This window comes from Centropristis striata, chromosome 20 (assembly GCF_030273125.1).
Source record: "Centropristis striata isolate RG_2023a ecotype Rhode Island chromosome 20, C.striata_1.0, whole genome shotgun sequence".
NCBI classification, from domain to species: Eukaryota; Metazoa; Chordata; class Actinopteri; order Perciformes; family Serranidae; genus Centropristis; species Centropristis striata.
The window spans coordinates 28,381,501-28,398,637 of record NC_081536.1 but is presented as its reverse complement, the minus strand read 5'-3'; the positions used below and the strand labels follow the sequence as shown (position 1 = coordinate 28,398,637).

Here is a 17,137-nt window from a genome sequence, read left to right as displayed (position 1 = left end):
CAAATTGTCCACAAAAGGACTGCAGGCTCAACAGATACTTATCAGCCATGACACACACACACACACACACACACACACATTCTTGGACTTCTATCTTTGTGAGGACCCTCATTGGAACAGTGAATTTCCTACCAAGGTTATAATAGTTTTGGATTTTTCATTAGTTTTAGTTTAAATTTTGTTGTAAATTTTTGTTTTCAAATCCAGTTAGTTTTTATTCGTTTTTAGAGTTAGTTCGCTAGTTTTAGTTTAGTATTTATTTTTTTGAAATGCTTTAGTTTTAGGTTAGTTTTTATTAGCTTTAGTTTTTTATAATGGAGTATTTGCTGGGTGGGAGATTAAAAGAGGTCATAATAAATGTTGCCTTTATTTCTTCTGTCTGATCCATCTTCATTATGTATGAAAAAAGTTGACAAAGACGAAAACGAAGGACATTTTCACTATAATTTTAGTTAGTTTTGTAACCACACGATACAGTTTCAGTTAATTATCATTATCATGTAACCTTTAACCCTTAAAACAAAGTCTGCACTCGCAAAAAAAAAAAAAGCCTTTAAAGAAGTGAGGACCGGCCGAAATGTCCTCACTTTGCAAAAATGTCCTCACTCTGTTGGTTAAAAACGTGTTCTGGTCCTCACTATGTAGGAAGTAAAAGAACAAACACACACACACACACACACACACACACACACACACACACACACACACACACACAAACACACAGACACGCACATCAACACAGATTTTAATTTCCTCTCAGGATATGAGAAAATCTGTGTTAATAATGCATGGTGGGACAGAGAGTGAAATCATGAGAGCAGATCGAAGCAGGCAGACGGGCTGGGCTGATTGACAGTTTGATCTGATCTGCACTAAATGAGGACTTGATGGAGGAGGGCGGGAGGAGGAATAGGAGGAGGAGGTTTGAACGGCAGCCACTGTTTGCTCCTCCAATATATCACGGCTCCCAACATCTTCCAAACAAGCTCCCAGCATGCCCTGGGCTTTTCAGTGGGCTCTGCCATGTGTGTGTCAGGTGTGTGTTTGTGTGCGGCAGACAGTGTGTGGGTGTGTGCCTGTGGTGTGTCAACTTGGAGAGGACCGCGTTTTTAATCAGAGTTCATTTTCCCCCCAAATCTAATTAGAAGTGTGAGGGTGGCAGGGGTGAGGGGAGGAGAGGAGAGAGAGCTGCAGGGGGAGAGGGAGAATTAAATCCAAATGAAAAGTGCCTTCCGTGTCGACCTGAATCTAATGTGTGGCAGCAGAAGAGCAGGAGAAGCTAATAACGCTGCGTCGCCCCTCCAAGGTTAGCGCGGCAAAACAAAAACAAATTAGTGCTTGAAACCTCTTCGCTCGCAGTGAGTGCGGAGGCAGGGAGGAGCGCAGGAGCAAATGGAGACGAAACAAGGGATGGAGAGAAGTGACTTCCACAGGTGGGATTAATTAATTATCTCCTGGAGAGATGAGGGCAGAGGAGGAGAGGAGAGGAGAGGAGAGGAGAGGAGAGGAGAGGAGAGGAGAGGAGAGGAGAGGAGAGGAGAGGAGAGGAAAGGAAAGGAAAGGAAAGGAAAGGAAAGGAAAGGAAAGGAAAGGAAAGGAAAGGAAAGGAAAGGAGAAAAATAGGGCAAAATTAAAGGATAGAAAATAAAAGGAAGAAAGAGAAGACAAGTGAGGCAAGAAAAGGGAATGGAGAGGAGACAATACATTATTTGGAATAAAGTTAAAAACTTGAAATACTATAATAAATAATAATTTTAAAAAATCCAGGAAGTGGTTAGAAATTAAAGGATTTCTAAGATAAAGCAACCATTATGAAATGTTCAAGTATCAAGTAAAAGCAACTTTTTTGAAACTACTAAAAGTCTAAACAAAAAAGAGTGCAAAACACTAGTTGACCTTAAAAATATCAAAGTCAGGGTAGATTTATAAATTAATAAATTCATATTATATCTGCTTCGATGTTTATGTCCTGCCAGTAAACATTGAGTGTCCTCTCAGAACATGCTTAAGATATGAGTTTTGGCCAAGTGATCCACTTTCTACACTTTCTTCTTCTACTTAAAAATAGCTTTAATATGTTACAAATCAATGGAAATGAATGTCACCTAAAATAAGTTTAATACTTGCAGGACAAAATGTTTTATATTAGATAAGATAAGATTATTTGGAGGTAATGACAGTCTTGAATTTAAATTTTAATGTAGCTGAAATTTATAGGATGATAATAAAGCAGCCGTGGATAAAATAGAGAAAACAAGAAAAAGGAGACATTTCTTCAAATGGCTCAGGTTTTAAACTGGTTCTTAATCCCCAGTGTGTTAACAGTCACTAGATGACTCCATATAAGCCCTGAGAGAGTAAGAGGAACCTGTTCAACAGAAACACAGCAAGATAAGTCTTTTCTGGGCTGAACCACTGAAATACAACAGACCAGTCTGGTTATAATGTCACTAACACACTGCTGAACCTCCACAAGAAAAAGAAATAAGTGCCAGATGGTCCACACACACACACACACGCGCGCGCGCACACACACACAAACTGGTACACAGATCGGAGGTGATCCACAGGGTGGTCGGTGCTGATAAATTATGTCCTCCTGCTGATCACAAGACGATTATGTGTGTCATTATAAAGTGCAGTTAACAACGATGTATTTTGCACTTGTTATATGTGTGAAAAGGTTCATTTTTATAAATATGAGTACCACAAACAAACTTATTTTTTTTGCAGGAGTGCCATTTTTTGCCGATTCAAGTTCAGACGTTGTTTTGCCCTACACTGTAAAAATGTCTGTAGATTTTACAGTGAAAAACTGCTAAACCATGGCAGTAAAAGACCGTAAAATGATAAATGGGTTAATTCAGTTTCAGTAACAATGAAACACCGTAAATGTATATATCAGCCAAAAAGTATTTTTTTACAGCTTTATTTTTTTGAAAAATACATTACTCCACTGTAAAATACTCTGGCACTGTGTTTGTAGCAAAAATATACTGTAATATATATACAAGCCATCACTGTAATTTTAGCATTTATTTTTTGTAAAAATACTTTTTCTCACTGTTAAATGTACTAAAGACCATATCTCTAACAAAAATATACTGTAATATTTAATGGTAAAATCTATAATTCATGCAGCATTTATAAAGTATTTTCTTGTCAATTATATGGCAGAACAGCGTTTCCTTTGATGGAAAAAACGTTTTTTATTTTTTATGGTTAAATATGGAATAAAATGGCAATCTTAAACGGGAAATCAACAGCGCTAATATCATTTTACCGTAATATCAGAAAAAGTTGCACCGGATTTATTACGGTAAAGTTCTAGCAACCACAGCTGCGTTTTTTTTTACCGTAAAAACAACAGGGTTTTTTTTACAGTGTAAATGTCTTCAACACCTTCTCTCTCTCTTTCTCAATCTCCTGCTACCTCCCTTCATCTACTCTCCTTTTGTATTTTCTCTTTCAACCAACACTACCCCCCTCCCTCCCTCTCCTGCCTCTGTGGTGAGGTAGAGCGGTGGCTAGTGGACAATAAAGTTGTGCATATCTGCAGATATGAGCGGTAATGAATAAATGATGATATTTATAAAGACAGGGGTGTATTTGCACAGAGTTAGGGGACATGTAAATACACACTTTTATTGTGATTGTTGATGGGACGGGGGAAAAAAGCACTGCATTGTTTTCAACTCGGTGAACAAATGCTTTATTGTTTATTACCTTTGATTTTGCCTTTTATTCACAAGCTTATTACCTGCTTTATCCTGGCATACCTTTATTGTTCTTAGGTAATTGTCTCGCAGTAGTCAGTGCTTCCTTTTCTCTCCCTAAATCCCTCCTTCATTTACTCTTTATTTCTCTCCCGCCCTGTGTATATCCCTCTCTCCTTCCTCAATGCTCTGCTCTTTTATTTCCTCTTATTGCTTCTCCACGTTCACTGCAGTGTCTAACCAATATCCTCCCTGGCATTTCCCCCTTTATTATATAATTTACAGCAGAGACTGACAGCGAAAGATAAAGGAAAGAGAAGGAGGGCAGATGGACTGGATGTAATCCCAGACAAACTAAAATCCTTATTGTGCTTCAATAAACAAAAATACCTTTGCACTTATTAAAATGTGTCACATCCCCAGGTCTTCTTCAGAAGGTAATAGCTCAGCACATCACCTAATTGTTGAACTATGGTCACGACTAAAAGCTCCACAAAAAGTTCCGTAATGGACCTCCTTCCTCTCCCTTTGTCTTTTTTAAACAACTTGCTCCTTGCATATACATCCATCTCTCCTTTTTTTCCTTCCTCCTGTCCTCACTCTAGTTAATCTCTCTGCTCCCTGTTGTTTCTCTCCTGTGAAGAGTTGGTGTAATCCCTCTTTTTCTCTCCCAAAGCTCCCTTCATCCCTGCATTTCTCTGTCCCCGTCGCGGGGTGGAAACATCCTCATGCCATCTGGTCTACGGTGCGACTGGGTAGCCTGTAATGGGATCCTTAATCATCCGTACTCTCTACCTACAGTACTCTGCTGCCTCTGTGTCCTAACACACTCACACAACCTTCTGTCTTTTGGATTATTTTTTTTAAAACTTTCTCTCTCGCTCCATCTCTCTCTCTTTGAGCAGTAAAAACACCACATGTGTATGTATTTTTGTTTCTGTGCAGGGGAGAACTCAGGCAGTCTGAGGGGCAGGAGTGAAGAAAGTATAAAGGGCACCAGCTGCATGGGGAGGGGCACCAACACACATAAAGCTTTATAGCATACCGTATATGCTAGCGTATTGCAACCTTTTATTTTTAGGCCACCCAAGCAGGCACCTCAACATGTTTTCTCCAACTAAGGACACCTAAGCAGGAACTTCATCATGTTTTCTTGACTGGTTGGGCACCCTAGAGGGTAGTGCATCATATTTTCTCCATCTAGGACACCTTAGCGGGCACTTCATCATGTTTTCCTGACTGGAAAGGTGCACCTTAAGGGCCTTCATCATGTTTTCTCCACTGGAAGGACAACCCAGAGGACCTCATGTTTTCTTGACTGGAAGGGCACCCTAGAGGGTAGTGCATCATGTTTTCTCCATTTATGTGCAACCTAAAGGGCACTTCATTATGTTTTCTCCATCTAAGGACACCTTAGCAGGCATTTCATCAAGTTTTCTCTATCTAAGGACACCTTAGAAGGCACTTCATTAAGTTTTCTCTATGTAAGGACACCTTAGCAGGCACATCAACATGTTTTCTCCATCTAAGGACACCGTAGCAGGCACTTCATTATGTTTTCTCCATCTAAGGACACCTTAGCAGGCATTTCATTAAGTTTTCTCTATGTAAGGACACCTTAGCAGGCACATCAACATGTTTTCTCCATCTAAGGACACCGTAGCAGGCACTTCATTATGTTTTCTCCATCTAAGGACACCTTAGCAGGCATTTCATCAAGTTTTCTCTATCTAAGGACACCTTAGCGGGCATGCCATCAAGTTTTCTCCATCTAAGGACACCTTAGCAGGCACATCAACATGTTTTCTCCATCTAAGGACACCTTAGCAGGCACATCAACATGTTTTCTCCATCTAAGGACACCTTAGCAGGCACTTCATCAAGTTTTCTCCATCTAAGGACACCTTAGCAGGCACATCAACATGTTTTCTCCATCTAAGGACACCTTAGCAGGCACTTCATCAAGTTTTCTCCATCTAAGGACACCTTAGCAGGCACATCAACATGTTTTCTCCATCTAAGGACACCTTAGCGGGCACTTCATCAAGTTTTCTCCATCTAAGGACACCTTAAGGGCACGTCAACATGTTTTCTCCATCTAAGGACACCTTAGAATGCACTTCATAATGTTTTCTCCATCTAAGGACACCTTAAGGGCACTTCATCATGTTTTTTCCATCTAAGGACACCATAGTGGGCACTTCATCAAGTTTTCTCCATCTAAGGACACCTTGAGGGCACCTCATCTTGCTTTCATGACTGGAAAGGCAAACTTAAGGGTACTTCATCATGTTTTCTCTACTGGTAGGGCACCGTAGAAGGTAGTGCATCATGTTTTCTCCATTTACGGGGACCCTAAAGGGCACTTCATAATGTTTTCGCCATCTAAGGACACTTCTTTATTATCACCCTTATTTATTCTGTATTTTCATATTCATGCATTTTTTTATAATACCATATACTGGTCCTTCTTTCTGTTATTCACTTGCTGCTATAATGGTGCAATTTACCTATCATGGGAATAATAATAATATTTTTTAATTATTTTGTGTTACACAGCACTGTGGATGCAGTTCTACTCATTTTTTAGTAGAAGATTGGCTTTACAGGGCACCTGTGTGTTTGTGATGGCCCCTCAAATATCATCACAAATCCAGAGTTAAATATAGTGAATATTCTGGGTCATGCAATAACTGAGAATATAGAAACCAAGACATAATCATATATCAAATATAATATGGCTCATTTGTGAGGAAATCAGGTCTTAGAAGTCTTTCAAGACGGATACATTTGGCTGACAGAGCTATACGTGATTGTTAATATTTCTGCTGTGAAATATACTGTAGTACCAACCACAGAGTCTGTGTGTGTGTGTGTGTGTGTGTGTGTGTGTGTGTGCGTGTGTGTGTGTGTGTGTGTGTGTGTGTGTGTGTGTGTGTGTGTGCGTGTGTGTGTGTGTGTGTTTGTGTGATTATTTCTGATTTGGTCTTACCAATATCGTACGCCAGGAAGTCAGCAGAGAAACACTTGGCTCCGTTGCTCAGTGACGTGTCGTTGTGAGTGTTTCCTCCGAAGACGAGCACGGTGCCGCTCAGGAGCACCGCAGAGTGGAGGTACCGCGCCACACCACTCTCCCCGAGGATCAGCCTGCACACACACACACACACACAGAGAAAAGAGTGCAACTCAGCAGAGGAAGACATATTAGGAAAGTGTTAATTTGTCAGTTATGTACATGCGTCTGTGTGTGTGTGTGTGTGTGTGTGTGTGTGTGTGTGTGTCCATGGTGCCATGTTATTGATGGCGTCTGTCGGGGTCTGTGACCTGGCCTGTGGTGACTGCCCTTCATACCAACTGTTCTTTCATGGGAGCAGCACACACACGCACGCACACACACACACACACACACGCACACACACACACACACACACACACGCATACACACACAGAAACACTTCACACAGACATTGTAGGAGGTCTCACTCTACTCTGTGTGAACTCTGGGGTCAAAGGTCACATATTGGAGACCAACTGTGGCAGCTTTCAGCTTTCAGTTGCTGCTGCAACTTTCCAGCAGAGCTTTGATATCTGACAGACTGATGCTCATCTCTGAGTCGTCTGTGCTGAGTGAGACGTCTAATTAACACCATCACAAGTACAAAGACAGACCGTGCCATACTATTTGTGTCCAGGTTATCGTGGGAACTTTCAGCCCCAGAGACGAAAAGATTGCTTCCGTGCATTCCTTTTCCACATCCAAATAATCATCACCTCATCAATAAATCACTAGATACACTGCTAACACTGAGACTTTGGAGGTATGAGGCTATGAGTGTTTGGAATATTTTTGATATATGGATTAATATAACAGAAGCAGCTTAGGCTGTAAGAGTTGTTTGAATTAGTGATGAAACTGACTATCACTGGAGTTTTTGATCAACAAAACCTGCAGATATAAGTCCCACCCCTCAACACTGTTTTCAACACAGGTAAACACTTCATCATCATCTTCCTCCTGCCAGTCTGGCACATATGATTTGGCTGTAATGAAGCCTGAACCCATTTTTTCAAGCCTTCAATAAGACTTTTATCAGAGGTTTAAAGAACTGAAGGTCTGTCCCGTGAACTTTGAACTGTGGTCAGATAGCCTTCCCAAACGTCTTTATTATGCTTGATAATAAGTTAGCATGCTACTTTTATTGTGCCTGGAACGGTAATTTTGATTGATTGATTGATTTTTTTTACCATTCTTGATATAAAAATATGAAACAGCAACCTGTGTTATACGTTATACAAATAAACAAAATAGTCAGGGATGACACAATAAAGCCCTAAGGCTCATTTCCATTGTTGTCCCTATAGGACAGGAAACAGGGGCAAGTAGCATATCATACATATATCAACATGTATCATTCATATATACATACATCAATCATTCATAAAACACATAAATTACAGTTTCAAATATACATGACAAGTACAAATTACCAACAGTCTAACATTGGTGTCTAAATCATTTTTTCAAGTTTTGTTTAAAACTGCAAAATTTTCCATACAGTCTTCTCTCTCACATCTCACAAAAGGACTTTGAGTGGTGAATATCCCCTCAGTAACTCGTCTGCCCTCTCAGATGTGTGACTGAGCCCTTTTTCTCTCTCTAGTGAACTGTCTGAGCGCAGTCAACAATCAATTTGATTGGCTCAATTTAGTGGAGCTATTGCCATATTAAGTGGATTAGCTGCGCCTGCGGTCTGTATTCACGGCCATCAGAAACAATGCTCCGTGAAGGTTATAATTCATCCTCACAAATTTATCAGAAATTAGTCATGGGTCCAAATTAAACTGTCACTCTGTCTGAATCAGAAGACCAGTCCATCACTTGGTATACTTATAATATTTATAGTGATAATAATATTATCTTCTCAATCAAAATTACCGTTCCAGGCTCAACAGTGAGCACATGTGCAGGAGAATGGCATTTTTCTGTGTAAAATAAAATGAAATCCTTAGCGAACCATGATATAATGATTTAGGAGAAATGTGCACCCTGACCCCGGACCAGTGGGAAACCACTAACACACAGATGTCATGTACCGGAGCTTTCTGAAGGTCTTTACTTAGTGCTGTAGCTATACAGAGCAGCAGGAATAACCACAAATGTTTCAGTCTGAGAATTTAAAACGTCCACCAGCTCAAGTGACACCTGACTCCGACAACAAATTCCATCTGGAAAGTGAGAGCCACGGAGAGACGGCAGGCTGTGTGTGTGTGTGTGTGTGTGTGTGTGTGTGTGTGTGTGTGAGTGAAGAAGAGGGACCGGTGGAGCCGAGCGTCCTCTTTCACCCATCCATCTGCCGAGGGTCACCTGAGGTCAGACCTCCTGTCAGATCCTTCTATTCTCATCCTCCTCTCCTCTTTCTGACTCAGGCACGATCGTGTCTTCCATCATTGTTAGGTTGTATTATATAACACTATTAAATTACTATTATTATAAGAAATATTATCGATACAGGTTTGTTTCAACTGCATCAATGTTTTGTATCATTTTCGGCAAAGTTACTTTAGAAGAAGTACATTTTGTAAGAAGAAAATTTTGAGAGGGTTCTGGCTGCAGACCTGCACTGTGAGGTCCGGAAGGTGATTTGAAGCCTTTCAAAATAAAAGCGAGTCTACTGGAAGCACTTATTTTTCGTTTCGAAAAGCTTCTAATAGTAATGTTATCGTCTTCTTTCAGCTTTTCAGTGAATAAACATTTTCAAATTTATTTTGTTATAAATGTATTTAAAATTGTTTAACAAATTCAAAGATTTGTGTATTTTAGTCTTAATATCATTTTATCTCACTTTTTTACTTGATCACTATCTAGATAATAATTTCCCTTTCAAATAAATGTATAATTTCTATTATTCTTGTCTTCACTATTCATCACAATGAAGAAATACAAGGCTATACTGTATCAGAGTCAAAGTGAAGTTAGTCTGATTTGGTTTTATATTTGTCTGATTTGGTTTTATGTTTAAATTCATATATATTATATCCAAATCAGACTGTGTCAGTTACTGCTGTATAAACGTATAATCAAAATTAGCTGAACATTATTCACATTATCATATAGTTTGAAGGAAGATTTGGATTTGGATGGGGTGAATCTGTTTTTGAAAGTTCAATACAATAGCTTAAATTGTCAGGTTTGAATGTGTTTCTGCTGACGATGCGTCAGTAAAAGACTGGTAACCTGTCCATAACGCACCCTGTCTCTGACCTGGAGCATCATGAGATTGGCTCCAGCTCTCCACTTCCTTTGACAAGATAATGGATGAGTCGGTTTATACACAACGATGCAGGCAGCTGATATCAACACAGTGCGATTTTAATTTGGCAGGCGTCAGTGTTGCTGCAGGACATCAATAAACTCCAGGATCAAATTCACAGATAACATCATCATCCTGTGCTCTCACCATGTTCTGGTGTGGACGTGGTATCGGTACATGTGGTCCACCAGGCCGTATTTGTTGTTGTTAAGTGCCTTGTATCCGCCGTGGACGAACACGCAGCCGCTGACCTCGTCGTACACGCTGCTGTGTCCGTAACCTCCCTGAACCACGGCGCCTTCTGCAGACACAACCTGCCACGAGTTCAACCCTGAGACACGGGGGGAGCAGAGAGAGGTCTGATTAATGCAACACACTCACAGAGAAGGATCAAAGTTGATCACTTAAAAAGTTTTTGATGTTTTGGCAGGTTTGGCTGTTCGCTTATGTGCCAAAAAAAGAAAAGCACTTTTAATTCGGGAGGTGAGATAGAGCGAGAGCGAGCGAGCCAAACAGTAAGAGCGGCCAGAGGAAATTAGACTTTATTGAATTTAAAAGCGGCCCTTTATTAGACCAGTGCAATGCATACCGATGAATTCAGGTGCATAGAAAATCTTATTAAAAAATGGCAGGGATTACATCATGCGAGCAGCCCCCAATAAAGAGAAGACACAACACAACAAACAAAGCCGGAGAAGGAGGAGGAACTTCAAAAGCCTGAGAAAACGTGCCGCCATGTGGAGCGTAAACCCCCGAGAGCACCAGGAGTAGTGAGAGCAGAGAGAAACAGAGTGTTTGTTTCTCAGAGGGGGAATATCTTCACACTATCTGCTAAATTAGTCTTTTTTTTAAATGTAATCTGCTTGAAGAAAGCACATCTACATGCACCCAGTGGCTGATGATGGCTGTAATTTTACCTGTGAGAATATCTGAGTATTCATACAGTCAGGCCTCTGAACGAGAATTCATTATGAAAATGTACGATACATTTAAGAGTTATCGCAGTTTACATTTCATTAAACAAGACACAACTTTTGTCAATGGGTTATGGCCGGGGTAGGCAACCTGAGGCTCCGGAGCCACATGTGGCCCTTCAGGCCATCTGCAGTGGCTCCCTGTGGCTGTGACAACAAAATTATGCAAAATAAAACAGTTATTTCTTTACATTTTAATGTTCATTTATCATTGGTGTAGACACAAAGCAATTTGTATTCCTCAGTTGTAAAAATGTCTCACTTATACAGGATCATCTCAATAAATTAGAATATTATGGAAAAGTAAATTTCCAGTAGTTCAAGTCAAATAGCCCCAAACAAGCATTGAGTCTTTTACGGACATATTTTTCAGAGGCCAACATTTACATATTAGACATACTTTTTTAAATTGGTCTTATGTTATATTCAAAATTGTAAATATGTAAGCCATACTCATTATAATTAGAATAAATTAAATAAATGAAGACCTGAAATGTTTAATTCTGAATGTAATGGATCTATATAATGTGTTATTTCCATTATTTGAATTGAATTACTGACATAAATAAACTTTTTTATGATATTCCAAGTTTTTTGAGATGCACCTGTATATGACATAATAAAAAGGTTTAAATTTAAGTCAACTAAAATGCTTACGAAAGTCTACGGCTCAGCACCTTAAACTCTAAATATTGCCAACTTCAAGTACAGTTTTGCATTCTGACAAAATCATATTAAGAAATGCTCTTTATGACCTATTAGTGATGCTGGTAGGCTAATTTAGACTAAGTAGGTTGTTTTATCTTCATTGTAAGGCTGAAAATAAGGTTTGTGGCTCCAGTACGATATTTTTTCTCTTTTTTTGGCCAATAGTGGCTCTTTTGCCCATAAAGGTTGCTGACCCCTGGGTTAGGAGAAATAATGGGACATATCGAACAAACTAACTAGATGTGAAAGTGTTGACGGCTGGAAAATAATAAACAATTCCTTAGGTTTGGTGTACAGTGTTACAGGTTGGAATTGGTCACATTTTAGTGCTCTTGGCACCAAAAACATCTGAACTTTTACAGTGGTTTTTGGCCAACCTTTGCACCAAAGTCTAACCGTCTGGAGTCCATGAAACAACCTGCACATTACTTCTTCATGACGTAAAGACATAAACATGTCTAAAGTTCTGGCTTGAAACTACATACCAGATTTTTTTCTTTTGATGATATTCGGCCAAGTAAAACTTGAGATAATGTCAAATATATTTAGTATAAAAATATAGAACTAGAATTTATCCTCATTTTACCTGTTTACTTGTGTTCATATTTGCATCATATACAATTCTCTGTGTGAAACATAACTTTCAGGATCAGATTTGATGTTTCCTTAGTTTCTTTTGGGTTCAAAAGAATTTTGAACAAGTAAGTCAAATTTAAAAATGAATTATCAGGACATATAGGTGAAGCTGCGCTGAAAAAACTGATACCAACATGGCATGGTAAAGATTTTTTAACATATTTTTTAATGGACATAATAGCCCCAGATTTCAGAGGATTAATAGAATCCATGGGATAGTAGAGAGACAGATGCTACATGACATAAAAGTCAAAACTTCTGGTTCTCGGCACATTGTGACACACTCCATTTTTCTATAGTATTACAAAAACATGTATAAAAAAACTGAACATATTCCAATATTTATACAAAAGCACACACAATGAACTAGAGCCTGACCTCTACATTTGTTGACTGATATTATGAGCCAATATTGGCCTATTAAAGACATATCAGTATGATTTGGTAATGATATATGTTACATAATGCAGTAAAATAATGCTTGGAGTGTTAAAGAAAATGCTATTAGCTATTTATTTTGTTTTTGTTTGTTCTTTCTTTTCTTGGTTATCATTTTTAGAATTGGTTGACAATGCATTACATTTTATTTTTAATGTAAAGCAATGTATATTCATGTTAAATATTCTTCAATAAGGTAATCTGTTTATGGATGCAGCCTTTGCAGAGTCATATCTGTGCAAAGATTGTTGCACAAAGGTACATTTTTATTTCAAAAAATCAGTTTTAGGTGATTTTTTCCCTCTAAAATCAGTGAGTGTTGGTCTCAATAACCCCAGGCTCTATAACAAACCTTCAGTTGGGTGATTTTGGCTTATCCCTCTTTTACAAGCTGCAGCACAAAAATACAATGCAGATGTATTTGAGGTCATTTAGAAAATCTTCCAACTCACTATACATCATCATCACAATACTTTGATAACCATTTATTTCAATATTTTGTATCCATGCCCAAAAATATTGAACTCGCTGATATATCCTTATCTTTTTTTATATCGAGAAATTGTATAAAGGTCTTTTTTTTAATGCTTTGGCAACAGATTTTTGTTAAAAACACCTCAGCGAATCAAGGAATGAAAGAGAAAAGGCAAGAACAAGAAAGTGAGCAACAAAACAGCAGAACATGAGCGAGACAGAAGCAGAGAAACAACGACAGAAAGAGAAAAAACTTAGACGAGACGACAAGAAAGGAAAAGGTCAATTCTTATCTCATCTCTGGCAGCTAATTGCTGTGAACCTTCCCTCTCTGAGTGGTCATTAAATCCTTTTACCTCATCATTTACACTCCGCTTCTACTCCCCTCCGTTCAATTCCAGGTTGCACCGACTCTTAGACGCTGCCTCCTGAAGCCTAATGATGCTCATTTCAGACTTACGCGGTGACATTGTCAGAGAGAGAGCGCCGAGGGAAGAGACGGAGGTGGGAGGAGATGAAAGTGACAGACACGTGAAGGAGAGCAGGAAGGGAAAGGTGAGGGAGCTGACGAGGGCCGAGGAGGGCCGATGAGAGAGGGGGTCAGAAACTGAGGCCTGGAGGATGAAAGGAAGAAGAAGAGGATGTGAGAGTGAAGCAGGAGAGAGAGGAAGGAGGGATGAGAAAGAGGGAATGCACTGGATTCATTAATCAATGTCTTCTCCCAGACACTCCAGTCCTGGTGCCACCTCTTTTTAATGACCGCTGTGTGTGTGTGTGTGTGTGTGTGTGTGTGTGTGTGTCTCCAGATGTTTCAAAGATCCAGCTCTGATTTTGTCTGTCTGTTGGTTTAAACACTGTGTGACACTGCCATCTAGTGGCTAACCAGAGAAATAAAAGAACAATTAGATTAGGTACAATATCTGACCTCTACATTGAAAATAAGTTTGCCTCTTTTGCACGGCTACAACAGAAATACGATCTTCATAAATCACACTTTTATAGGTATTTTCAGCTTAGATGTTTTGTGGCTTCCAACTCCGACTGTTTCCCACTGAGCCCTCCTGAATCTCTGCTTGAAACAATTTTAAAAGGTAAAGTCAACGTGAAAAAAATTATAGGATTTATACATTACTCAATACACATAACATGTCTGGATAGCCTTAAAACAAAGTGGGAAACTGACCTAGATGAAGCGATTTCAGAGGAAATATGGCAAAAAATTATTCAGCGAATTTAATCTGCCTCTATATTCCTCAGAAACACTGTGGTTCAATTCAAAATCAGACGAGACGAGCTCCTGTCACATTACTGCACATGTTTTGGTCGTGCCCTATGCTGTACAGTTTTTGGCATTCTATTTTTGAGGCATTCTCTGGAATATGTGGGAAAACAGTGCACCCATCTCCGCTGATTTCACTATTTGGTGTGGCTCCGGTTGGTGCCACTTTTTCTAGGAACCACCTAGGTATGATGGCCTTCTGCTCCTTGTTGGCCAGGAGACTTCTCCTGTTTAAATGGAAAGATGCTTTCACCCCAACATATGACCAGTGGATTAGGGAGCTCATGAGTCATGTTCACTTAGAAAAAACTAGATATACTGTAAGAGGGACCACCAGGAAATTCTATGTCATTTGGCAGCCATTTATTTCCTTTGTTGAAAGCATGGCAGCTACTAACATTTCTATGTAACCCAAATGTACACTGTAAAACTTTGCTGTAAATTTATAGTCAAATTCTAACAGTAACTTGCTGTATTATGATTGTACAGTATATTGCTGTGAAAACAATGCATTGTGGGAGTTATCATGATTGCTCAGGCATTCCAATGATCAAAATTATATTTTTTTTTCAGGAATTTACTAAGTCATTATTTTCGAAAAGAAGACAAGTGTTATTTTATTTCTTTTTTGTCTAGGCTGAAATAATCACAATGTGTTGTTTTTCCAGCAATCCTAATATAGAGTTTAAATGGATTAGTTGTAACATAATTTAGAGTTAAACATTTAAATGTCATGCTATTTTTTTTCTTCGTTACGAGACAGTTTGTCAGTAAACGGACCTGTATTTCTATAATGCAGTAGAGGTACTGTAAGTTTTACAGTAACTTACTGGCGAAACTGCTGCCAGTAATTAATGTAATTTTACAGTGTTTTTTCTTTTCTCTCTCCATTGTAATTTCCTTTTTTTATTTACCTAGTTTGTGTATGTGTCGGTGTCTGGATGCTTGGGGTCCAGTACTTGTTGGTGGGGGGCATTGGGAGGTTTGTTTGATCAGACAGGAACTAGACTTGATTGTCTAATGTGAGAATTGTATCTTCTTTGTCTGATGTATTTGAAAAATTGAAAAATAAAAAAAGACCTTGATCAAAAAAAAAGCAGAATCAGTAGCCAGAAGAATGAGGACAGTGAAATATAACTAAAATAATCCTCCTCTCCTCTGGGAAGCGACTTTTTCTACCAGAGTTTGAAACCTGGCTGCAGGATTTTGTTCCGATTGAGCTACAAGAGCATCAGTGAGGTCCATCACTGATGTTGTTTGAGCAGATCTGCGGTTTCAGTTCATCTCAAAGGTGTTTAATCGTCTGGGGTCTATGATCACGCTTGTGTGATCAGATAACGTGGCTTTTTTCAAAGCGCCATGACAAAAACGAGGTCACGTGGAGCGCGGACTTGAAAATGTCTCCAGTTTTTTGTTTGATGTCCCGAGGTCAAAGATATGATCCTTTTAATTTGTTTGTACAAAAATATTTATTCAAGTGTAATAGTGGATGGGACGAGGCAGGTGTGGCATTTTGTTAAAATTAAAAAAGGGGTCTAATCATCTAACACTGTTCCTATGAATAAACATGTTTTATGGTATTTTTTTGTGTATAGTTTTATAATATTTGAATTTTACCTTTATATGTTCATATTTTCAACCTATGTTTACATTTTTCAGGTCTGAAACAGTTCATTGAGCATATTTGTGTTTTTTATTGTCATAAATAGTATCATTTTATTTCAGATTTCATGATTTTTGTGTATTTTTGGGCTCAATAAGTTAATAAAGTGGGTTAAAGTAAAAAAAAAATATGATGTGGTATATCAGACCCCAGAGGGTTAATGGGGCTGAGGTCAAAGCTCTGTGCAGGCCAGTCAAGTTTCTCCACAGCAAACTATTTGTTGATGGACCTGGTTTAGTGCATGAGGCATTTTGCATGTGGAAACAGTAAAGGGCATTTAACAAACGGTTGCCACAAATTTGTTGTGGCATTCAGAGTTCCCTTCATTAGAAATTAGGGTCATCCACTAAACAATAAAAAAAAATCCCCCCAGACCAAAAGTATGTGGAAAGCTGTGTGGTTAACCCTTGTCTACTCCTAAAAAAGTATAACACCCCTCCTCCTCAGGGGGCAAAAAGGACCCTGTGACATCAGACTGGTTTTAGGACGTGTAGAAAAAATTATTACCAACTTTTTGTTTCACCTTTTAAGGCAACTCATGACCAAAAAACATTCCCATCAACAAATTATTATTTCACTGGGGGGGGGGGGGGGGGGTTTTTTTATCTCTTGAAATGAGGCTTCATTTTGTATATTTGACTAAAATTGACAAATAATAATGAAAAAAATATGAAAATGTATATATTAATGTGTTGGTCATGAGTTGCCTTAAAAGGTGAAAAAAAAAGTTGGTAATAACTTTTTTCCATATGTCCTAACACCAGTCTAATGTCATAGGGTCATTTTTGACCCCTGAGGAGCACAGGTGCTAAAAAAATTAATAAAACACATAAAAATGTATGAAGAAATTTGAAATTTACATTATCCATAAAGGATGCAGAGGGGCACATATGCTGAAAATTTTGAAGCAATTCTATGAAAGTTAACCTATATTAATC

At 38.7% G+C, this 17,137-nt stretch overlaps 1 protein-coding gene across 1 annotated transcript in view; it reads right to left on the bottom strand.

Annotated features, from left to right (window-relative positions):
* Positions 1-17,137, bottom strand: part of atrnl1a (attractin-like 1a) — a 380,138-nt gene that overhangs the window by 296,486 nt on the left and 66,515 nt on the right. The window contains exons 9-10 of the mRNA XM_059359919.1: positions 10,175-10,358; positions 6,709-6,863 (exon numbers count right to left, since the gene is read on the bottom strand). Coding sequence (XP_059215902.1) covers positions 6,709-6,863; positions 10,175-10,358 — 339 coding nt within the window. The remainder of the gene's footprint in view (positions 1-6,708; positions 6,864-10,174; positions 10,359-17,137) is intronic.